General features: G+C 42.4%; 1 protein-coding gene across 2 annotated transcripts in view; it reads left to right on the top strand.

Annotated features, from left to right (window-relative positions):
• Positions 1 to 24,061, top strand: part of FLT1 (fms related receptor tyrosine kinase 1) — a 111,170-nt gene that overhangs the window by 57,659 nt on the left and 29,450 nt on the right. Inside the window, exons 12-16 of one of the 2 annotated variants that reach the window (XM_061374551.1) lie at positions 2,029 to 2,137; positions 9,332 to 9,622; positions 14,595 to 14,741; positions 16,607 to 16,738; positions 22,933 to 23,039. In XM_061374551.1, the coding sequence (XP_061230535.1) occupies positions 2,029 to 2,137; positions 9,332 to 9,622; positions 14,595 to 14,741; positions 16,607 to 16,738; positions 22,933 to 23,039 (786 nt within the window). The remainder of the gene's footprint in view (positions 1 to 2,028; positions 2,138 to 9,331; positions 9,623 to 14,594; positions 14,742 to 16,606; positions 16,739 to 22,932; positions 23,040 to 24,061) is intronic. The other variant, XR_009728649.1, reaches the window with a different exon arrangement.

Below are 24,061 nucleotides of genomic sequence, written 5' to 3'. Positions count from 1 at the left end.
GGAGGAATAATTGACTTGTATTTTTCAGGCTTAGTAACGCTCTGGTTCTGAGTATACTAGAACAAATAGAGGTATCCTGAAGTCAGAGAGTAAGAGTTTCATTGTCCTTCAGTGTGCATTTTAGGCCCCTATTTCTTCCTGGGCAAAGTAGCTATGAGACACAAAAAAAGGCTAATTTTGTAGTGGAAAGTCTGGGATGGCAGAAGTAGTGTTTAACCACCCACATTAGCCCTCTGGCAGATGTTTTGGGACTTCCTTCTATTCTGAGTTAGTGTTGATAAAATGGCTGCAGGAATCCTGGTGAGGGCCCTGTGTCCACACTACAAAATTATGTTTAAAAACTGGAAGGAATTCAAAGGGAATGATAAAATATAGACAGGGATGGACCCATGCTTTATAATTAGGAATTTGTAGAGGTCAACCTACTGAATTTAGCAAAACAGAATGATTATTTTTAAGGGCTGTAATTATCTATCTGGTATTATAGAGCCTCTTTCATCTCACAGAAGAACCAGAAAAGGCAGGCTAGAAAAATTCTAGCTAGAAATGAGATGCAGTTTGTTAGCAGAGAAGTAGCTGACCATTGAGAGACCTTAACAGTATACAGGTGCAGTTAGTATCACTTGTAGTCTCGAATTTGCCATAGGGAGGTTTTCTAAAACAAATAAGCCAAAATCAAATGTCCTGACTCTACTGTGTTTGCTCATGTAATAGGAAAAGTAATAGACTCTTTCTAATAAAGAATGTTTAGAGAAACCAGATGATCTATATTATCTAGGGGTTCAACAAGGAGTCTGGGGACAGCCATAAAGTCTAAGTAGGAGACACAGAAGCAGTGCAAATGTTGAACCAGTGTTTATGTAGAAATGTAGATAACTGGTTCTTATTTATTACTGACTCACCCTCTTGTTCTTGTCTCTGGAATCCAGCAATCAGGCAGACTTAAAAGAATGTATCAATTACACAAAAATTATTTTGAAGGTTTTTAGAATTGACAAGTCATTCCAAACAACAGGATTCTGCGGTCACAAAGTTTCCTCTCGTCACTGCCCCAGCTCTGTCTGTAACTTCAGCCAAAGCATGTTTTACAGGAGAAGTAGAATGGAGATAGACAGAAAATTAAGCTACTGGATTTACCCGAAAGCACATCCCACTGCTGAGTTCCACATGCATGTCCCATGTCTCCAATCAATATCAGAATGACACCTCAGTTATTTTTGCACAGCTTTCTTTTTTCACTTAATGCCAAGTAATTAGACCATGATGTTCCATCACCATGAAGGTATAACTCGTATTGTTACAATGGTTTTGATTTTAATAAAGGCACACCAGGTGTTGTTGGTCCCTGGGCTTCTGAGGTGTTAGCTTGCAAGTCATATGACTTTGTGAAAATATTTAGTGTGCTGAGCCTCTTAAGTTGGTGGTAGAATACAGTGTAAAGAAAACAGACATATTATTATTTAATAATAGAAATGGTAAGTCCAAGAAGATGAAATAGTCTGAAAAAGGATGAGTAAATATCTTTTCTGCCCCTGTCTTTTGTCACCCTACATGTATATGGGAAAATGAAAGAGAAATCAGATTGATAATGCCAAACAGAGATTCTTCTTTTCCCAGCATTTTCCAAGTGCCTGAAGCATGCCTCACCTATTCCCTTTGCAGTCTGGCTCTCCTACAGGCTGTTTATCTCCTTCGGTATACTACATTTTGTCACGCTCCATGTTTTGTAGCTTATCACTGCATCAGCAACAAGAGATAAATCAATCTGAAAGACACATTCAAGGATTTTTGGTTATGATGACTCTGATAATATAAGGGTTACCTAAGGAGCTTGTTTCCTGTTATTCTTCTACAGTTTCCAAAACTGTATATGGTGACATGTCCTTTAAATAGCCCCAGTGGTGCCATCACTGAGCAAATGGAGAGAGTGAATCATAGGACTGTCAAGGGTGACTTAAGAAAAAGAGAAAGGAAGATTTAACTGAATTCCTGAGCCAGTGGGAGCTAAACCTCTTCTTTCTTTCACAGACTGCTAGCACTCTCATTGTAGCTGAAACCAGATCTTCTGGAATCTACAGCTGTGTGGCATCCAATAAAGTGGGAAAATCAGAAAGAAATGTCAGCTTTATAGTAACAGGTAAGACCTAGTCCCCACTAAAGCCAAACACATGTCCTGGTTCTGGGATTGTAACTGTTAGGCTCCTGTGGCTTTTTCGTATGCCACAGTTTGAAAACTGTTGTAATGCATGCACCTGTAAACTCATATCATGCTTTTGGATAATCCTAGAAAGGTTTGTCACAGCAGCTGGTCTGTACTCATCCCTCCACCAAGTATCCAGCATGACACATATTGTTCACAAATATAGCAACCTGTAATTCCTCCTTTTAAATCACCTAGTCTCTGCAATCACTCTATACACGAAGTTTTACTGTATTCTCATATGCCAGTAAGCCAGTATCATGTGTGACATTGATGGTGTCTACAGCCTGATACTGCTGTCAACCACGAGGTCTCACAGTATAGTGTCCAGAACAGTGCCAGTGTCTGCAGGCAGCGTGGTGCTAGAGGATGAATGCCTGGTGTAACTGGGCAGCCCCTCACAGCTCCCAAGGACTATGGCAACTTGTATGTAGAAAAGTGGCAGGGTAAAAATTACAGAGTTCTGTTTCCTTTTCTGAGAAAGACAGCCTTGGATGTCATTTGGGCCATGGCACTGAAAATACTTGCTTTAGGTGCACATATGAGCATGCTTCCAGCTATTTTTCCATTGCAAGATGTGTTTAGATGTTCTCAGAAACAAGTTGTTAAATGTTTGGATTCAGGAATTACTAGGAAAAAAACCCCAAACAATGAGGTTTTGAGAATAGCTAATGCATGATTTAGCAGCATAATGTCTGCACGTGCTATTACAAGGAATTTGTTTTCTGGCAGAAGATTTTATTGTGGTTTTGTTTACAACATGTTAGTACATAGAGCACTTAGGATGATGAGCACTTTCATGGTAGGTCATTAAAAAAGTGTGATTCATTCAGAAGTATGAGAAAAGACAAAAAGGTTAAAAAATGTGGATATTTTAATCCCAAAATCATAATCTTGAAGGTGAAATGAAGAAGTAATTTTAATGTATCCCTTTTAAGTCTTGCTTTCTCATATTTTTTTGTTGTCAATCTTTTGCTTATCATTCTGATGAGTGATTTTCGTCTAACTCATTCTGCTAACACTCCGAGGTCAAAACAAAGTAGACACACACTCACTAGATACACTTAACAAAGGAAGACAACTTTTTTAAAAATGTCCTCCCTCTGGATTTTGTGGACCAGAATTTGTATTTTTTAAATATTCTGACCAGCTGTAATAGAATCATAGAACACCAGGTTGGAAGGGACCTCAGAGATCGTCTGCTCCAACCTTTCTTGGCAAAAGCACAGTCTAGACAAGATGTCCCAGCACCCCGTCCAACTGTATCTTACTGTCCAATGTTGAGAAATCCACCATTTCCCTGGGGAAATTATTGCAATGGCTGATTGTTCCCACTGGTGAGAATTTTACTCTTTATATACCAACTCTTCCTTCACTGACGGTGGGTCTTTGTTTGCATCAACCTGGAGTTCTGTCCCCAGGGCCCAGGGCCCAGCAGTGCTGGTACAGACAGAAAGTGTTGAGAACCTCTGCCTGAGTTGAAGTTTGCTCTTTTATAATCTAAAACCTTTGTCTTAGTAATAGCCTTCATGGCATGACCATTGCCACTTGGGACCCTACTCCCTGAGTTCTTCAGTTTAAAGCCTACCTCATGAAGTTGGACAACCTGCTGGCAAAGATTCCCTTGCTTCTTCTAGACAGGTGAATCCCATCCTTCCCTAACAGGCTATAGTCACTGAAGGACATCCTGATGTCATAAAAGCCAAAATTCTTATGATTACGCCAGCCACAAAGCCAGAGTTGATTTACATTGCACGTCTATTTCTGGCTGCACCCTTTCCTCTCACTGGTAAACAGGAAAAAGATAACTTGGGCACCAATACTTTCTGCTTGCACCCACAGGGCTTTGCAGTCTTCCTTGATTCTGCCCAGGTTTCAGCTTGTGGTGTCATTCATGACCACATGAAAAAGTAGCAGTGGATGGTAGTCTGTGCTCTTGACAGCACTCTCTAATATCTTGGACCTTAGGTTTCAAAGGCAGCACACCTCATGTTCCTCCCTGTCAGGCAGCAGATGGGTGCCTCAATGGCCCTTAACAGAGTCACCCAGTACAAGCACTAATCATTTCTTCTTGTGGTACCCACTGTGTGCTGCTCGTACAGTTTCTTGCCTGCAGACCTTGCTCATGGCTGTCTACAGCTGTTGAAGTTTCATATCATAACACACTTCCACAATTAAAGAGTGCCAATTATCTGTAAATACAGAAATTTGTTAATAAGAATGAGAAGTGTAAATAGATAAGTGACACCTAGGCAGGTTGTCTGTTAAAATACAGAAATGAGAAGAATATCTGCATGTTCTATTAATGGATGTGACAGGAACACTTGACACCTTGAATATGACTGCTGTCCCTGCTTTGAAATCAGTTTTGCTTTTCTCCCTATCCTTATACTGCGTCTGTTTGGACAGAAAGCTAAACAACAATGTATAATTCTCCATAAATTAACATGCCAATGGTGCTGTATTCTCATCTTTATGTGAGGACTTCACATGTAACTTTGAGCAGTCACTGCAGGTCACTTACTGAGGCTGTTGCCCTTTTAATGAGTAAGATGACAAATTTGGCCTTTTCTAGCTCTTACTCATCCGTCTCCAAAATGCTGCTGGGAAGATCCTGAAACCAAATGAAGCTGTATTTTGATAGGCCCCATTCACTGCATCCAAATCTCCCTTGCAAAGTTCTGATGGTTGCTTCAGATATTTCAGTGCAGTGACATGAAGGAGTTAGTTTCCCTGCTTAGATCTTCAATTCTTAGATCTTGACCAGGGACAGAAGGAAATCCTTCTTCTTGATACCAAGCCTTGCATGAGAACATACTGAATATTATGACTTTCCTTTGAAGACTCTTTTATTGACTGGTGTTCAGAAAGAGGAATGGCAGCTTTATTATGGCTTGGAAATTTATAATATATTGACTGGTGGCAAATCCTCTATGTGCGGTGGTGAAATGTGTTTGTCCTTTTTGTTCCCGGAGCTGAGTGCTTCAGTTGCCTGACATGGAGACTCCTGATCATCCGCTGATGCTCAATCGCACTAACTGAAGGCAGTTTAAACAATCCCGCTGTTTTGTCCTTTCAAAAATCAAGTAAAGCTCATTATTCTGTTTTGCACACATAGTGCATCAGTTGGGCTCTGTAGTGTAATCATAATTCTCCTCCATCAGGCTGAGACCAAACTGCTGTGGCTGGATAACAGCCTCTTTTTCATGTCAATGGAACAAATTTGCTGAAAAACACACGGAGGTAATAAAAAATGGAGAGCCCTAAATGCTGGTGGATGCGAACAGGACGCTACAAAGTATTTCCTTCTGATGAGTCCAAATCCAATACTTCAGGTCTTGTGTGACAGCTTGGGGATAGTTTGTCTTATGTTGTTGCATCTGCTGGCACCATATGAAGCAAGCCTGAACCATATAAAAGCAAGCATCTAAAAGCAAGAGACGTGTATAAGCAGGAGAAGGCAATCTTTTGTAGGAAGGGGTGTTGACAGAAAGGACTCCAAAGAGCAGATGGAGGCAAACCCTGTCCTGAACAGGAATAATCCTTTCCTTGGAGGTAATATCCTACAGGCCTTGTCCTGGGGATGAGAAAATGCACATGCGGCTGTAGTGGTGTAAGGAGTCTCTTTTCTATAGAAGAAACCATTGGGAAGGTGGTAGGAAAGCAGAGGCTGTCCCAGCAACCCTGTCTTGGTGGTGGCATGTTCCACCCCTTCAAGGAAGAACAGACGTGCAAGAAGGTATAGCAAAGAGGACCCAGTAAGAACAAGCCCCTTCTTAAGTTACTGTAAATTTCATTATTTCTGGGCTTGAAGTGAAACCTGTGTGTGTGTTTCTGGGTGGTTGGAGAGGGGTATGATTTTATACACGCTGCCTGAGGGTGTAGGACATTAAGTCCATGGGTTATGGAGTAGCCTTCCTTTCCTATGGCCTCTGTCAGATGAAGGGCATTTTTGAGGTATTGTCACACTGGCTTATTTCTAAAAAGAAACTGTTGTTCAGAGTACAAAAGTAGCTGTGAGCCTTATATAAAAGTGATGAAGAAAGATGATTTCTGAAAGATTTCCTGCTTGTTGAAAAAGAAGCAGTCTCTGGAACAACACCTCTATGCCAAATTTAACTGTGGCAGCCCCCTTTCCTCCAGCCTGCCCCTTTCCCTACATTTTGGGCTGTTTTGCTGGCACACAGCAGGCCTATGGGTGTGTTTGCAATTACAGAGGGTGAAACAGGAACAGCTCTGCCTTATCTCCCTGGTTTCCCAATGTCACTAAGCGCATTTTATTTTGAGATTCCTGATGGTGCTTGGCAAAGATAAACAAAATCTTCCATCAGGAAACCTGGGAGCTATTTCCACAGGAAGCTTCAAATCGCTAAAGTAAATAAAACCCTTTTACATTATTCCCAGCCATGTTATTTAGCTGGCCTGAGCCTGTAACAATTGGTGAGAGGTGTCATATATTAGAGGCCTCGTAGACTTTAAACAAATGATTCCCTTGGAACCCTATGCATTTTGCTTTTGTCCCTGGATTTATTCAGAAAATAGTCTTTCTTCACAGAAGACACATCTAGGAAGAGCTCCAGACCTGACAACATGGAAGTAGTTGCAACTATATTATTATCTTGGCACGCTATCCTTTTACATTAAAAATAGTTCATTTGCCTCAGCCCCAGGGGATCTTTATCTTCATCTTAAGAGTTTTGCTTGGCTCTTCCTAGCTTCTACTGAGCACTGGAACCTGTGAAATTTAAAAATTAGCAGTATTTCAGATCCATACTGTGGCTTTCCCAATGGATATCAGAACAATTTGAGATGTACGGTGAGTACATCTTTTATCCAAATACATAGTTGTGATCAAAACTTTGGTCCTCTGATCAGTTTTGTGTCTGAATTCTATGTTTCGTGACAAAATAAAGAGTAGGATTCACTTCATCTAACTTAAACCTTAAAGATAAGTATCTAAGCCTAAGGTGGTCATGTAGGATCTCTTCACAGTTATGTGTGAGGGAACCGGATCTCTGTAATTTGACTCATCTTAAGGCAATGGGTTGCATTGCCATTTGGAGCCTGTACCACTCCATGGTCTGTAAACTTTTGCCCGTACACAAAATAACTATGTAGATGTCTACATTTTGATAGCTTAGGCTAAATATGCTGTAGCCTGTGTAAGGAAAAGTTTCATCTTAGTAGCATTTCCAGTGTTCTTAACTGAGATCAAAATCTGGTACCATGCACTCTTACATATCAAAAACAATGTTGATGATCATCACTCATAGATAAGTTAGTAAATTTAAAGGGGTTTTTGCCAGGGAGAGGAAAAAAAGGGATTCCAATGAAATGTAAGAGGAACAAGTCAATACACAGGTTTCAATATCCAATCTCTTAAGTGTAACTGCCTCCACTAGGTTTATCTTTGAACTATACGCCTGAACTACAGCTGATGATAGGCACACACTTCAATCCTACTGCAAGGGCTCAATGAGTTCTACCAACAGAAATCAGGCCTCTCTCTGGAAATCATCTATAGTCAGAGAAAATTCCAATCCAGGGCTTGCAGGAGCTCCTCTACCCTGTGCTTAACACTCCAGGCTAACTGTGGAAAAGTGGATAATAAAGGCAGCAACTTATGCCAGACTTTCAACAGGCAGAACTTTGGAAAGCAGCAGTGAGCAGGTCACAGTCATGGCCCCCTTTGGGAGGCAAGGCAGCTCAGTTTGTATTGTGGGGATTTAGGCAGAAGCTCTCTGATGGATTGGTCAGTCAATGAAATAGACTACTGAAAGAAGATGTGAGACACTAATCACTGGAGATCTATTCTTACGCATCACTCTTATGTGACATTAAACCCAAAGCAACATTGGTGAGCGTGGAACTGAATGGAAGACGGTGTTGAGCTGTTCATGCTCTAAGAGGCAAGAAAAGAAGGCATGATTCTCCCTTATGAAAGACAAATCCATTCTTATGATTTTGAGTCAAGTTCACAGCCAAGTGCCATAGCAATTAGCAGTGAAAGAACAACTGAAAATGGCCAATGTCGATATCACTTGACTGAGAAGGAAATGACCTTATCAGAATATCGGCTACAAATAAACCCAGAGAGACTGCACTCTCGCAGTAAAACTTGGAAGGGCTTTTTCTCAGGAACTTGCTTCTGCTTTCACTGAGGTCAATGGTGTAACTCTCCCTCGCTGGAGGGATGAGCCCCAGGTAGAGGTGGCTGGGAGCCAGTCCTCACTGCCACGGGTCTATGCCACTGCCCTGGTGGAGGAAGCTGCAGTAACATTACAGCTAAGTGCAAACGTGACTTTTTCAAGTATGGCTTTATATTGTTGGCTCAATTACTCCTTCCTGAACTATTGGCTATGGAAAATGCTTGTGAAAGCTTAAGTTGTATAGTTAGTGCCATGATCATTGATTTCTCTCAGGTGGAAATATTGTTCACCTACGTTGAGTGCGGAGCAGCCCGAATAGAGTGATCTTCATCTGAATGCTGTTCACACACAGCCAGCCACTGAGGCCAGAGGCTAACGTTTCTGCTTTCCTCTTGGGTGGCTGACACACTTTAAATGCATGAGGGGTAAATACCTCTGTTCCAAGGGAACTCTCAGGCTTGTAATCACAGATTCAGTAATTTCTCAGGATTTGAAGCATTTGTAAGAAGTAAGATATAATTTGTCTGAATAGTTAGGAATAATAAGAAAACAATATAACCAAACATGATGAGCTGCAGTATTTTTCTACTGTCCCCTTGAGATTCATTTTCTCTCATGCAAGCTGGAGCTGAGATCAGAATTTTTCTTCTTTTTCATAGTCCCACTGTGCTGTCTTTAAATAATTCTCTTTTGATACCTTGCCCCAGTCTGTCTTAACTTGGCATAACACTTACACAAACTCATTACTTCCAGGAGCGACTTCAGTTTACACTAATGTCTGAGCTCAAGTGTCCCACAGCTCCAAGACAAATTATAAGAATAGTTGGAGCCTAGCATATGAACGGAAAGATTAGAGACTTCAGCAGGAAGACAACAACATTGATTAGTACAAAGGCTTCCTGATAAAGGGGAAAGTATACGCCGTGTTAATTTTGGCCCATTCAGTTCATATATACTAAAAAGTGTTCTTGATTTTTGACAGATGTACCCAGTGGATTCCATATTAGTTTGGAAAGAGTGCCCATTGAAGGAGAGAATTTGATATTGTCCTGTTCAGCTAACAAATTCCTGTACAAAGACATCACTTGGATTTTACCGAGGACAGTCAACAATCAAACGAAAGTAAAAAGGTCTCTCAAAAAGGAGTACTCTGTCACACTCACTCTGACCATCAAGAATGTTTCCCTGGCACACTCTGGCACCTATGCCTGCCGAGCAAGGAACATATACACGGGGAAAGAAGTGCTTCAAAAGAAAGACGTTACAATCAGAGGTGAGCACTGCAACAAAAAGGCTGTTTACTCTCGGATCCTCAAATATAAAAGCACAAGGAATGATTGTACAACACAAAGCAATGTAAAACATTAAAGGACTCATTAAACAGTAACAGGTGTCTCATATCATCTTGATTTTTTTATTACTGTTGCTACCTTCCAGGCCATGAGGTGGTGCACATTCCCCCATGGGTTGGATGTAGGAAGAATAGCAAAAAAATCATAACGTGTGAGCTTCCAGTTGAGTTCAGATGGGTGTTTTCTGCTTTGACAAGGCACGTGGAAGCTGGGGTTTGGAAGATCCCCTGTGCTACATTTTGCATGTTGTTATTTTTTCTCTTGCTGTCTCCTACTGAGCAATAAGGAAAACTCTGGATCAATCTTTTCTTCCACTTTGATATCAGCCTCGTCAAAAGTGTCAAAGCTGAATAAACTGATTAACTTTAAAAACTGCTGTTTTCAGTCAACAATGGACATTAAGTTAACTTGAACGTGCGGAATGAGCACAATTCAGTTTGAGATTGACTGGACTATATATTTTTTATTTTAATCTGATCTTGATGGACTTATAAATATTACCTGCTGAGCAAGTTCTAATGCTTATTTATTTGAAATTATTTTCTACACTAAAGTACATTAATCTTAAAAAGTATCTTCTAAAAGAAGTATGCAGGGAAGAAATAAAAATGTTGATATAATGCACAGACCTATCATATCATTTATAATAATGATGATTTTAAAACTGGCAGACATGAACTGTGTTTCTCTAAATAAATCCAGGTAGACTTCCAGTTGCTGTGTTGGTCAATTTTTAAAGTCAGTTCTGCACTAATGTAAAAAGCTACTGATAAAAGTGTGAGTATTGCTCCTGGCCTGAAGGTTCAGGAATTTGTAATGTTGTAATTATTTTATTAAATGAGAAATATTACACTAACACGACTGACAAGGTTGCAGCCAGCACAGTGAGCTGTTTAATATGTTTTGAAAAATACACATTCAAAACTGAAGCCATTAAAAATATTCATTGCTTTTGGTATGCAAATGACAATTGGATTTATTATGGGAATTAAGAACCAGACAGAGTGTTGAAGGAGAATTAAGGGCAACCTCAGACTTCCTCGTGAGCTTTCCCCCTTTTTATTTCCTTCTTGATGATTTTGCTGAGATGTTTCTGTGTATTATAAATGCTGTATAAGGAAGAAGTTACTATTTTTAATAGATCTGATAACTTTATTTTTTTACAATACATAGCTTTTATTATTTTTGGTTACACTTATGATTGATCATTTATATAGCATTTACATAAGCCATAACAAAACAGACTGTAGTGACCAAAATAGTTACAGCAAAGGAACAAAGTGGCTGTGCTTCTAAAATAGAGGGTGACAACATGACAGTTTCTTGCGCTTGGGAACTCACCAGACTATTTCCTCCTTTAGGTATCAAGACTGTGTCCCACGGCTAAACTTGTCTTTCACGTGGGAATTGCTTTTGTCAAGTGTGAAAGAGTAAACAATAGCATTTCCCCATAATGCCAGTTTCATGGAGCCTAAAATGCTTAGAAAACAATTGATAACCTGGAAGTTGTCAGAGTAAAGAAAAGAATAATCATTTATATCTTGAAATGTCACCTATAGCCTGCTTGCATACAGTAGCTCTTTTGTTCATTATTAGTGTGATGGCTTCCACAAACAATGTTCTTGCAAAGTGATCTGGCTCTCTTTTTTTGCCTAAACCATGCCAAAAAAGCAAGAGAAATCATTGGTGACTGCTTAAAAATGGGGCAACTGTGCTCTTTGGCATTTGCAAGTCTTCAGAAGGGCTACAATACAGAATCCCCCTTTTTACAAGGCTCTTTTGTGAGAAGACATTTGATGGCAAGGTGGGCGGTGATTACAGGACGTTATGAATTTTCCATGGTCTTGGGAGCCGGAGCACGGTGACTTGCAGCAGCCAGTTGCCAGGCAATATGAATTCGGTTCAGAAAAAAGAGATGTGGCTGTTAGACTGTTCCTCTGTGAAATTGTTGTGAATTGTGATGATGTATCCCACTGCTGGGTGGACGTCCTGACAGCCTGGTCTTGACCATGCTCGAGGGGCCATGCTGTGCATGGATGTTGTAACACCCAATGTGACTGCCCATGTCGGGAGGCACAGAGAAATGTCACTGGAAACTTTTGAGGAAAGCAGTTCTTGGTGGCCAGATAAAAACTACTGATGTCACTTTTGATGTCCTCAGATGACTGGAGAATTTCATCGGTTTGGGGAGTTTCTCTGCCTTTTGTTGTGTAATATATTATTTAGGGAGAAAGGTGTGAATTATCCTTTTTTTTTTAAGTGTTAAAATTAAAGCTTGTATTTATATTTTTGTACTGATTAATAAAAATAAGTGAACAGACAACATAATCATAACAAAGGGCAAAAATGGACGGAATGCAAAAGTAAACCCCAAAGTGAAAAAATTGTAATGTTTTCACTCTGTGACCTCCCTGTTGCTCCCCTGGGCCAAACTCTGCCTACAATGAAGCTCCTCAGGGTAACTGAGAGCAGAGTTTGGCCTGGCAAGGCTGCATTTGTGGACAGGCACTATGGCTGACGATGAGCCTGGGGGGCTGCCCTGGGTGCTGAGATGTTCTTGCTGGTGGCCAGGGCAGCCCCACGGTTTGAGTGAGCAGAGAGGGGTGTTGCAAACTGCCCCCCCTTGGCTTCACTGAAAAAATGAATGGGAGAAATGAGTGGTTTGCAGAAGAGAATAATTCTCAGGTTGACCAAGTCCTTGAAAAACCAGCTGATTGCAGCAGAAAAATTGTTGAAAGTATGTGAATGGTGATTTAAGTTTTAAGCAAAAAAAAGTTTTTTCTTAATATGAAAACCCATCTTTAGTGTATGGCTATAAACAAATTAAAATTAATCACAAGTAACTCACAGAATGTGTGATTTGCCTTTGTTCTGTCATCTTGTCTGCCTTCATTTTGGATGTCTGGGCTGGGGTGTCCGTCAGGGGCTATTGATAAATGTGAGCTCTTCTCAGCATGCATATGTGGACATGTATCAGATGGTACCTGTTCATAGACAGTGTAGTGAAAAATGGAACTGTGCAAAAATCAGGTGGGGTATCAAGGAGAAGCGGGCAGTCTTCTTGGCTGCAAGTCAAACACTGTTGACCATGTCATTGCGTAGGTATTGTGAAAAATTTACTTTACAGCCTCTCTCATCAGCATTACTCTTTGGGAAGAGAGAATAAATTGTCTACTACACTGTAAACAACAACGAAAATATAGCCTTGCGTGTGGAAATTACAGACTTGCAGCTCAGAAAAGCCCAAACGGTCACAGCACAGTCCTGACTATGTTGGAATTAATTTCAAGGGATGAAAACATAACGAAGACTGCTTTAAAAGTGCTTTTAATACTACGGGGTTCATGCACACTGCATAAGCTGGTGGAACATACATAGGTGCTTAATTTTTCTGGAGAGTTTTTATTTGCAGCTGGTAACCAAATGATTGTGAAGAGGGAAATATCTCACAGTCAGTTTTTCTGAAAAGGTAGATAGATCTTCCAAAGACAGAATGTCAGAAACTCAGCTGTTACAGTACTTGAACTTGCCTTATCTGTATCGATTGCAGTCTTGAAGAAAATATTTGCAAAGAGTTGATTTCTGCTTTGTTTTGTTTCATATTTTGAACTGTGTAATGTTACTGTGTTAATAATGGCTGATTCTGGAAGTGTCCTTGAAGGGAAAGATAATCACTTCTTGCAAGATCGGGGAATCTGGGGGAATCTGCAGAGCATCTGCATCTGTGAGACTGCTTGGGACCATCCCGGATTCTCCATCACTGCTTTAAAGGAACCAAAATACCAAAAAGGATAACGTGAGAGTTGCAAATGTGACAGAAAGACGTTGCCATGTAACATGCATAAATATCGCAAATATCTTCTTTGTCAGGACAGCCTTCGGCTCTGTACAAAATGGTGGAAGGAGTGGTAAAGGTTTGAAATGACTGAGAAAGATTGGCTGTTTTGATTCATAAAGGAATAACACTAACATGAAGTTTATAGAGTGGTTTTGAAATGCCCTTCAGGGAGGCCCTTGAGAAGAAGCAGAAGAAATGAGACATGCTTCCAATACTCATTGTCACTGACTGTCATGGAAATGTGCTGTATTCCATTGTGGTCATATGAATGTCCGTAAATCAAAGCAAAGCAGGAGTGGTGCTGGTATGCTGTGTGGCCTGCTAGCACTCAGCTTTGGGCCCTGCTGTCAGGGTTTCCAGTGCCTGTGGGATGCCAGAGGACACGGGCACATTTCTCACCAACGCAGTTTTGGCACATGGGCTGTGGTGTGGTTTGGCCAAGCCTTGTTACGTTCAGCCAAATATGTGAAGTGCAGAAGTGGAAGAATTTATGAAGACTCTGGGACATGTAACACAATACCTCTGTGCTTATGATTTCTGGTTTTAGATGGTATGAGTTTACTGAATATGATTTGTAACTGTACTTTTTAAAGTAAGTAAATGATAAAAGTCACATTCATGGGTATTGTGGTGTACAGTCATAGGGTGCTGTCAGTGTCACAGAGATGCTCTGCTACAAGGGTGTCCTGTTAATTGTTAAAAACTTTGGTGTCACAGTTTGTTTCTCTCGATGATGCAAAGCTCTGAGCTCTCCTAGAAACTCATTGCTTTTGATAAACAAATATGATTGGTAATGCAACTGTAGAAATCTTTGAAATGGTGTCATCATTTGGTCTTCATAACTTGTTCATCATAACTTGCTATTGCTGAGTAATGAGAGTACTCTGTACACACCAAACACTTTAGCAAACTGAAATGGTAAATAAAATCTGTGAACAATGAACTTGGTAGAACAGCCCTAGCAATCTCTATCATCAGTAAAATGCTGATAGGGAAGATAATTAAACCCCCACAGTTACAGGAATGTAAAACAGAGGTGTTGTTTTGTCTTGTAGCTCAAGAGGCACCAGCCCTGCTGCGGCACCTTACGGATCAGACAGTGAACACCAGTAACTCTGCCATATTGGAGTGCCAGGTTCATGGCATCCCCGAGCCCCAGATATCCTGGTTTAAAAACCATGAGGAAATACAGCAAGAATCAGGTGAGAGCTCTGTGTACTCACCTACCTTTTGCAGCCTTCTTATTTACCCATCTGCTTTAGGTAGCTATTTGCAGAGTCATTGGCATTGGTACCTGGATGTGAGGAAGGAGAATTGCCCAGGTGTTACAGGCAGGCAGGCAGCAGCACGGGTGCTCTTGGTTGTTCCATCTCACCCCAAAACCTCAGCCAGCCTGTAGGTGTAGACACAATAGGTCTCTATGGAGTCAGTGTAAAAATTACAGCTCTCAATTTGCATTTTAGAAGAATCATCTCCAGAGAAACATACTTCTCTCAATCTACTACAGAGGGAGCCTAAGGATCAGGTGTCTTGGCCAGCATACAGCAAGACAGGAGAAAACCAAGCTTCCGTTATGTGTGTAAGGGTACCAGGGGTGTCTGTGGCTGGGTATGGGAAGTCTGTTCTTGATTCACCCAATTAAATCCAAAACCAAATGTGCCTGTTGGCAGCAGAGGAATCCAGGTCTTACACAGCAGAAAGGAACAACTTCCCAGGTGGCATACTGCTGCTACAGGAAAACTCTGGGATTTGTTTACTGCTGTGTCTGGAATGTGGATTCAAAGATCCAGCACTGCTGACACCACAGCCATGGAAGTGTTCCTTGGCAATTGCAGGTGTAAATGTATGATGGGGGAAAAGGCAAAACCGTTCTCATGGGAATTTATCCACATTCAGATCAGTAGCACATAATGAGCTAGTGTTACAAGCTCAGCAAAAATGTTCAAGGAGGTTTGGTCTGTAGGTACTTGCATCCAAAGTGTAGTCTTCACTAGCAATGCTTTAGGAAGTTTGTGTTTATGGTTCTGTCCTGCATTATTAGAAATTACTATAGAGTGGATAAAAACAACTCAGAAAAAAATCTAAGGATTTCTCCAAGTGAGTTGTAAGCCTGTGCAGACTTGCAGCCGAGACACGAAATCTAGAGCCAGATTCCATAAAGCTTCACAGTGACCACATCGTTGTAACGTGCACTCTTAACACTCCCCTCTAAAATGGATGTTATGTTTAAGTTGGGTGTGATGCAACGCATAAAGTTAGTAGCCAGAAAGATGCCTTTAGAGGGCAGGTCAGAACACTTTATTTAGGTGCCTGAAACAGATGGTGGGAATACATTTTGATGGGATGGTAGTTCTGATGGAGGCAAACTCACAAGTGTGTACTTGACTGCATGTTTCCTGGCTATGCGGTGCCTTAGAGGCAGTCCTGAGGCCAAATCTGCTCCCTACCTCTTCCTCACTTGCTGAAGTACTGCCCAGGCTGGCCTCTGAGTTGGCCTAGCTGGAATAAACAAGATGTTGGAAGCTTGAGGTAACTCTTGTGTGTTAGGGCACACCACATGGGATCTCTCTTGCTAGCTGGGGTCCTTCTGTGAAGGGGCTTGCTGTTCCATGCCGTGTGGGCAAGTGAGATTTGGCGTGAACCTTCTGCCAAGAGAGCCAGTGTGGATACGTGGAGCTGGGTCTTGGAAGCTTGAGCTGCTTCTGGGGCAGACCTACACCTGCAAGTGCAGTAATCAGACCACCCATTTTCCAAAAGCTGGGGACATGGAGAAGAACTCTCCTGGATGACAGTGTAAGCACAGTGTTAATAGATACACACGGTACCAAGTGTTTCCGGATCATTCCTTTAGATTGAGCTTTTTCACTAACACAGCTGCTTTGTAAACACTGATTTCCAAAAGATTCCCAGAACATCCAAGTATATTTGGCTTTCCTGCAGATAACATTGTGCTGTGCAGTCTGCAGCTCAGATTTCTTTTCAGAACTTAGAGCAGATATTGTTACACAAGGGCCTGTTTTTGTTTATATCCTGGCTCTCTCTCATTGCAAAATATTTCATTTCACAGGAATAATTTTAGGGCCAGGAAGCCGAATGTTGTTTATTGAAAGAGTAAAAGAGGAGGATGAAGGACTTTACCAGTGTGTAGCCACCAACTTAAAAGGTTCCGTGGAGAGTGCGGCATATGTCACGGTACAAGGTAAAGCACAGCTTTAAATGGGAAGAGCAAGCTTGCCAGGGTGATGCTCTTACTCAGGCTGGAAGCGTGGGGGTGTGACTTGGGGCTCATGTGGTGATCTCTGAAGCCATCAGTTTGAAGGAAGTCCTAGCAAAGGAAGCGTACCAGGTTGGAAAGGAAGCCTAGCAGGAAATGCTAACTCAGAGCGTGTTTACACTGACCTAAAAAGAAGAATTGCTTCAACCCAACAAAGATCAGGTCAGGGTAGAAGACAAATGTAAATTTAGTATTGTCAAAACAAACAAAAACCAGAATAAGGAACGCTCTCCTACCCACTCATTTTCCCATTTCAGTTTAATTCCATGGAAATTAGAGACCAGGGATATTTTCATTTGTTTATTTTCAATGTAAAGTAAACTGCCAAATAGGACTAGAAGATTTTAGCCTAGGAATCATTACACATGCATTTTTCAAAGGTACTTGTAAAAAGTAGGTATGATCTAGTTATTTCTGCAACCATTACTTGAATTATTTTGCCATTTATTTAAATGTCCGCATTGCTCTGTCTCCTGCCAAGCTTGACTCAGGCCTGTGGCAGTGACTTCTGTCAAGAAATTTAACATTGCATAGAAATAATGCTTATTCATTGACTTTTCAGTTTCATGGAATTCAGTTTCATGAACCTTTTTGGTTCATATATTGTGACATAAAAGAAGTAGGTTGACATTTTCCATATAAGTCAGTACCATATATGAACTGAATCTGACATAACAATATCTTACTGATCTCATCTGTTAAGTAAACAGTTGTAAATGCATTTAGTTTCTTTTTACAGAAGAAAATTTGACTACTCCCAGCCTCTCAGGAGGGATTATGTCTTTTTGGATATTCTCATACAACTGCTAAATGTATCAGAATACTACTGAGAATACTCCCTACAGCAGAAAGCAATTACAGCTAGTAAATCAGTATTGATTTTCTGACATGAGTGTGTCTCAGTTAATGGTGATTGCTGATGACACACTGATAGTTTTACTTCAAAAGATTTGGGATAAGTACAGGTACATGTGGACTGGCCAAACTGATGTTATCTAGGAGTTAAAAACATCTGTCTCTCAATGCTAAGGTTTTTATGGCTGCTGTAATGTCTAAAAGAATAACTTGTGTTAAGTGCTTATTGTCCAATGCATCCTACTAATTGATAGTCCTGGGCAATGTAATTCATTATTGTATTGATTTTTAACATTGTAGTTTGGCTATTTATTACAACCACAAGCATTCTGTCAGATGGCTTCTAGGAAATCGTATCTCCTTGTCTGTGATTCAGAGAGGAAAGAAAGCAGCCAGGAGGACTTCTTCTCTGGCTACATGTCCTGAGGAACTACTGGCAATGTTCTTATGTAACTCCTATGGGAGCTCTTACATAAACAAAAGATGAAGACTATCATATTTAAATTAATATCCTTGATACTGGATGAGAACAACAGAGAGAGTTTGTCTTATCTACTATGACCAAGGAAAATGCCTTTCCACCCTTTCTTTTCCTATTACATGAAGGGACATCGCTGCAGTTTTTTCACTCATTCCTACATTGACCTCTAGGGTCTGTCCCTCTCCCAGGGAACAGCAGCTTCTCACCCCATCCCTGAGACTGGAAAGGGTCAGGGTTTAAACATGAGGCTCTCTCTAGGCTTTGCCACTTGCTTATCTTTCTGAGAAGTATAGACCCTGCCACCGTGAGCACCAAACCTTCCCTCCATCCCAGGGGCTCTTGGAGCATGGGGCTGCAGATCAAAGGGAGTGGAGCAACACCTCCTGTCTATGGCCATGTTTAGCAGATTAGAAGAGTAGTTTGTGAATAAGTCAGGAAGGAAACTGTCTGCTCTCTTTATTTCCTCTGAAAAAACATTCCTATACTCACAGATAAAACAATGTGTTATTTTTGTATCCGAGATGGATGAATGGAAGGTGGAATCAAAGGGCCATCTTTAAACAATCACAGCCCATGTTTGGTTTGGAAGCCATGCTTGCTGGGCTGTCTGAGAAGAAGAGGGGATGCGTTTGTGGACATGTCAGAGCAAGCTGTCTGCTTGCTGTTGGCTGAGGAACTGAAGAGGTAGCAAATCTGCAAAGACGGAACCAGAATAGCAAATGACTGCCAGAGCACCCAGCAGATGGAGGGAAGCATGTCCCTAAAGGCCATGGTACACAAGCTGTTGGGCCTGGAGGGAACACAGGCTTTTCTCTGGCAGCTCTTCTTCAGGTCTGCTCTCTGAGTAGATGATTTGCCATGAAATTCCTCAGCATCTCTGAGCACCCACTCCAGTGCTGCACTGCCGTGACCATGGGATCACATGGATTAAGCAGGGTAAATCACACTGGTGTAAAGACGAGGGATGCTTTGTGTGCAGCAGAGTAGAGTTGCTGTCCCAGGCATTGCTTTTTCCCTTGAAAACTGAACTGCACTTTGATGTTCAGAGCTGAAATTCTAATGACAGAGCCCATGCGATCCCATGCCTTGATCTCATACCTGGAGGAGTCAACACAGTAGTCCAGGTTCTCATCCCCACACGGCTTCATGGTCCTGGTGGCTCCTGTTACTGCTGAGAGAGAGAATATGCTGTTAGTGGCACTTCTTCACTTGCTCCCTCTTTGCCTCTCTGCAGCACTGCAGAAACACAGGATGGAGTGGGAGGATTTCGGAGTGGCTCTGGGACAGGAAGGAGGCTGCCACTTGCCGCAGCAGGTCAGGAGGATGGGACAGAATTGCACATGGGCTGAAGTCTGTGTGTAATGAGGTAGCTGGTGGGTGAAAGTCTGGGAAGGGTGTAAGGCAGAGCCAGAAATCTTGGGCTATTTGGCATAGAAAGAGATTTACATCTGTGTACAGCTTCTCCAAACTCTGTTAATCCTGACCTCTTCTGAGTGTTCCTGCCTGCTCTGCCTCAAATCAAAACTTTCCATACCCAGCTAAGAGGCACTGAGCTAGCTCTGGCTGCAAGGCTTTTAGTAAGACTAGGAGTCAGAGAATCACAGAATCATGGAATCGTAGAACACCAGGGTGGAATGAACCTCAAGCATTATCTGCTCCAACCTTTATTGGTAAAAACACAGTCTAGACAAGATGTCCCAGCACCTTGTCCAGCTGAATCTTCAAAGCATCCAGCGTTGGAGAATCCACCACTTTCCTGGGGAACTTATTCCAATGGCTGGTTTTCTCACTGTGGAAATTTTTCAACTTGTGTCCAATAGGAATTTCCCCAAGAAGAACTCATATCCACTACCCCTCATCTTTTCCATGTGACTCCTTGTAAAAAGGGAGTCTTCATCTTCTTTGTAGCCACACGTTAAATGATGGAACATGGAAATAAGGTCTTTCCTGAGCCTTCTTTTCTCAAGGCTGAACAAACCCTGTTCTCTCAGCCTTTCCTCATACAGCAGTCCTTCGATCATCTTTGTGGCTCCAATCTGGACCCTCTCCAGCCTGTTTACATGTTTTTTTGTATAGCGGGGACCAAAAGTGAACACAGTATTCCAGGTGTGGCTGGACAAGCAATGAGTAGAGTGGGATAATTACATCTTTATCTCTGCTGGAGATGCTTTTGTTAATGTAATCCAGCATCCTGTTGACTTTCTTTGCCACAGCAGCACACTCTTCACTCACATTGGGTTTGATGTCCACCAGGACCCCCAGGTCCCTTTCCACAGAGCTGCTCCCCAGCTGGGTAGATTGCAGCCTGTGCTGCAATCTTAGATTGTGTTTTCCCAGGTGCAAGACCTTGCACTTGTCCTTGTTGAATTTTGTAATGTTTCTGTTGGCCCACTCTTTCACCCTAGCCAGGTCATACTGCAGGGTGGCTCTCCATTCCAAAGTGTCCACTTCCCTTCTCAGTTTGGTATCATCAGCAAACTTCATCAGGGTACACTTGATCCCATCTTCCAGAACACTCATGAAGATACTAAACAGTGTTGGGCCCTCAGGGGGCCTCACTACTTACAGGTCACCAGTTGGAAAAGGAGCTATTTATCACCATCCTCTGGGTGCAGCTGATCAGCCAGTTCCCCACCCACTGCATGGACCACCTGTCTCGGCCATAATACATCAGTTTCTCTAAGAGGAGGCGGTGGGAAACATCAAATCTGGTGCTCCATAACTAAGCCTAAACCCAGACTGAAGAAATACTTTCTGGTTGCCTAATTTAGCTCGGACTTTTCAAAGACAGCACGCTTGCTTCTTTCAATAACTCCTCGGTGGCATAAGGTAGTGGTTAAAGAGTTGCTGTCTTCCACCCCAGGACTGGCTGTACTGTGCCTCAAGGGTGTTCTGAGTCCTGCCATATGGAGCAGCAGCAACAAATGAACCTTCAGCCCCTCTAGGTTCTGGTTGAATAAATGTCAGAAACTATTACTCACCATCTGCATGGGTGCTGCTCAGAAGCAAGAGCAGGGCATCCATATGTAAAAGGCTGATGCCAGAGGGTAGGCAAGCTGCATTAGGCTGTATCATTTCTGTCATCACTATGTTCCATACCTAAATCAAGCCTTTTAAAACATACTAGTGAAAAATTAACACTCTTGGTATTTTGAAGAAATAGTTTCTTTATGTCTCCATTTGTAGTTGCAGTCATATTTTTCTTCAGTGAGCTTTATTCTCAAAGCTCCAGAATGGACATGACAGAGGAATCTTAGACATAGGGCATGAATGCAAATCTGATTATCACCTTTAGAGAGGAAAGATATTGTGCTAGTTAAGCTGCAGCTACAGGAAGCAATTCAACCTCTGAACAAAGCTCTGTAACCTTGCTTGAAGCCAGGCAGCACATCCCTCTGGATTATGCGGTAAACCCACCAATGAGGCATCAATCATCCCTTTTTCATGTGTCAGAAGTAACACTGAGCTGCTCGGGGTCTGAAACTGCTACAAGTGCTGTTGACAAAACTACTGTGAAATCATGTTCAAAGTTACTCCTTCTTGTCCTCTCATTTTCTCCCTGTCGAGGGTGTATCAGAATAAGAGGCAAAGCATGAAGGGTTTTATTTTTACATATTTTACCAATCAGATGGAAAACATATTGTGGGAAGTGTGGTATTTTGACACGATCACAGGATTTGCAAAACTGACTGTTCTGAAACCATTTTATGAATCCCTAAACAGCAGTCTGAAATTAATTTCATTTTTACTTCTTTGCTTTTAAGATCTGTCAGTGGCCTCTAATACTCTCTGGATTTCTAATGTTCACGCTCTCTGCTGCTCTGTTTTCCATTGTTGTTTTTGTTTTCCATTTTCTGTGCTTAATCTGTTCCCTGGTTTGGAGAGCTCTCCCTGCTCCCCGCCAGCTGGGTTCTGAGAGGTGCTGCTGGGGAAGGAGATGGTTCCATGTTCCTTCAGAGATCCTGGCAGTGTGGTCTCCCCCATCAACGTTTCTAGTGAGGGCTTCTGGGGCAGAGGTGTGGGCTTCAGTGCTCAGCCATCAGCACAGAAGAGCTCGCTGAGCTGGGACACAGCAGGCAGAGTGCCTGAGGAAAGCCACCAAACATCCTGAGCAGCAAAACCCAAGCAGCAGCACTGCAGCATGTCCTGGATCACACCTGGATTCACTGATGTCTACATCAGCACAAGCCTTCCCTGGAGCTTCTCCGACACGTTAGCAGCAGCTCTCACACCACAGCATTCCCCCAGGAAGGGTCAGCAGAGCTGTTCCCCCCGTGCACCCCCATCCCATCCCAAGGCTGCCAGGGAGTGAGCGTTTTCAAGACCTCTGCTCCTCTGTTGGCTGTGGACTTGGCCAGATGGGTTTTGCAGTTGTGGGTGGCGAGAGGCTTGAAACTGCATACAGAGGCCCACACACATGCTCACACAGAGAAAGTCTGGCTAAAAATACCCTGCAGCTGAATTTACAGTTCTAAAGGAAATTATTATCTGAGTGGCCATCCTCAGCCTGGATGCTTCACCTCCTGCACCTGAGAGAAGAGCTGACTTTTTACAGAAAAGATTACAGTTGGATCAAAATCCATTTTTCTGTATTCAGTGCAACAGCTTTGCTGGGGAGACCATGTTTTTTTTCCCAGTGTCTGCGGGCCAGTCCAAACAGAGATTAATACCCCATTGAAAAGAAGCTGGTCCTTCCTGGTATTTAATTTTCATGGCAAAGAAACATAAAGTGCCCTTGCTGTGCAGGTCATTTTCTAAAACGTTTGCCACTTGATTTTCCCAGGCACATCAGAGAGGTCAAACCTGGAGCTAATAACCCTGACCTGTACCTGTGTGGCTGCAACGCTCTTTTGGCTCCTGTTGACCCTCTTCATTCGCAAGCTGAAAAGGGTAAGAATAGACAAGGAGCTCCCAGTGGCTCCTGCCTCTCCTTACCAGCCCTTTGCTCATGTCAGAAAATCCTTCCCAGGACACTGGGATTGCTGAGTCTAATGAATAATCTGATTCCACCCTTGTTCCCAGTGCAATCACCAGGCTGCTGATGGGTGCTCAGGGAACTGTAATTCACAAGGCTGAGTATGAGTAAGCCAGGAAACAGCCTGGTTGGTGGCAAGGCTCTGAGTCTCACAAGCATTTGGGTGCCTGACTCCCACCAAAGGCATCCCCATTCCTTTAAAAGATGTGGGGGTTTGGCATCTTAATGTCTTTGAAGATCTGAGTGAGTGGGAATGACAGATCTTCACAGAGCGCAATGAGGTCTGGTTTGCACACAGTGTCTGGTATAATTACATCACTTCCAAAGTGATATTTTGCTGAAGTGGTTTTGGTGGTGCAGCTTCTAGGGATATGACCTTATATCAGAATGATAATGTTAAGTGCCCCTGCAGCTGCTCCTCCTTGTCCAAAGCTGATGGTGATGGTTTAAATCTCCTTTTTGCTGACAGCACCACGCCTGCATTGCTCGGTTGGTGTGTGCAGGTTAAAGCACAGCAGCTCTCGTAAGCAGAAAATTCAGAACCTCAGTAATGCAGAAAGATCTCATAGAATTTTCCAGAGGAGATAAATTGGAGGGAAGGCAGTACTGGGGAGATGGGGTGCACTGCAGGACATAAGGAAAAGCTGCACATCCCCCTGTCCCCACTCCCACACCACAGCTGAGCCCAGCTGCCCTCCTTCACCTAGCATGAGAGGTACCACAGTGCAGTGCCACAGGCATCAGCTCACAGCCACCACGGCTGAGCATGTTCCAGCTGGCCAAGCTCCCTGCCAATTGCTAAAGGCTGACTGCAGCCTGCCAGACCATTTTATCCCAGTCTGCACTAAGGCCTGTCTGTATCTTAGGTTGTACACTGAGAACTTCTCTTGACTATGGGAAAGCAGGACCAGACCTCCAAACCAGGGCAGTATGGCAG

The sequence above is a fragment of the Neopsephotus bourkii genome, unplaced genomic scaffold (assembly GCF_033783945.1).
Source record: "Neopsephotus bourkii isolate Nb327-2 ecotype Australia unplaced genomic scaffold, CSIRO-AGI_Nbou_v1 NB_1638, whole genome shotgun sequence".
Classification (NCBI taxonomy): domain Eukaryota; kingdom Metazoa; phylum Chordata; class Aves; order Psittaciformes; family Psittacidae; genus Neopsephotus; species Neopsephotus bourkii.
Note: the sequence above shows the minus strand (reverse complement) of the source record. Positions and strands in the feature narration are given on the sequence as shown.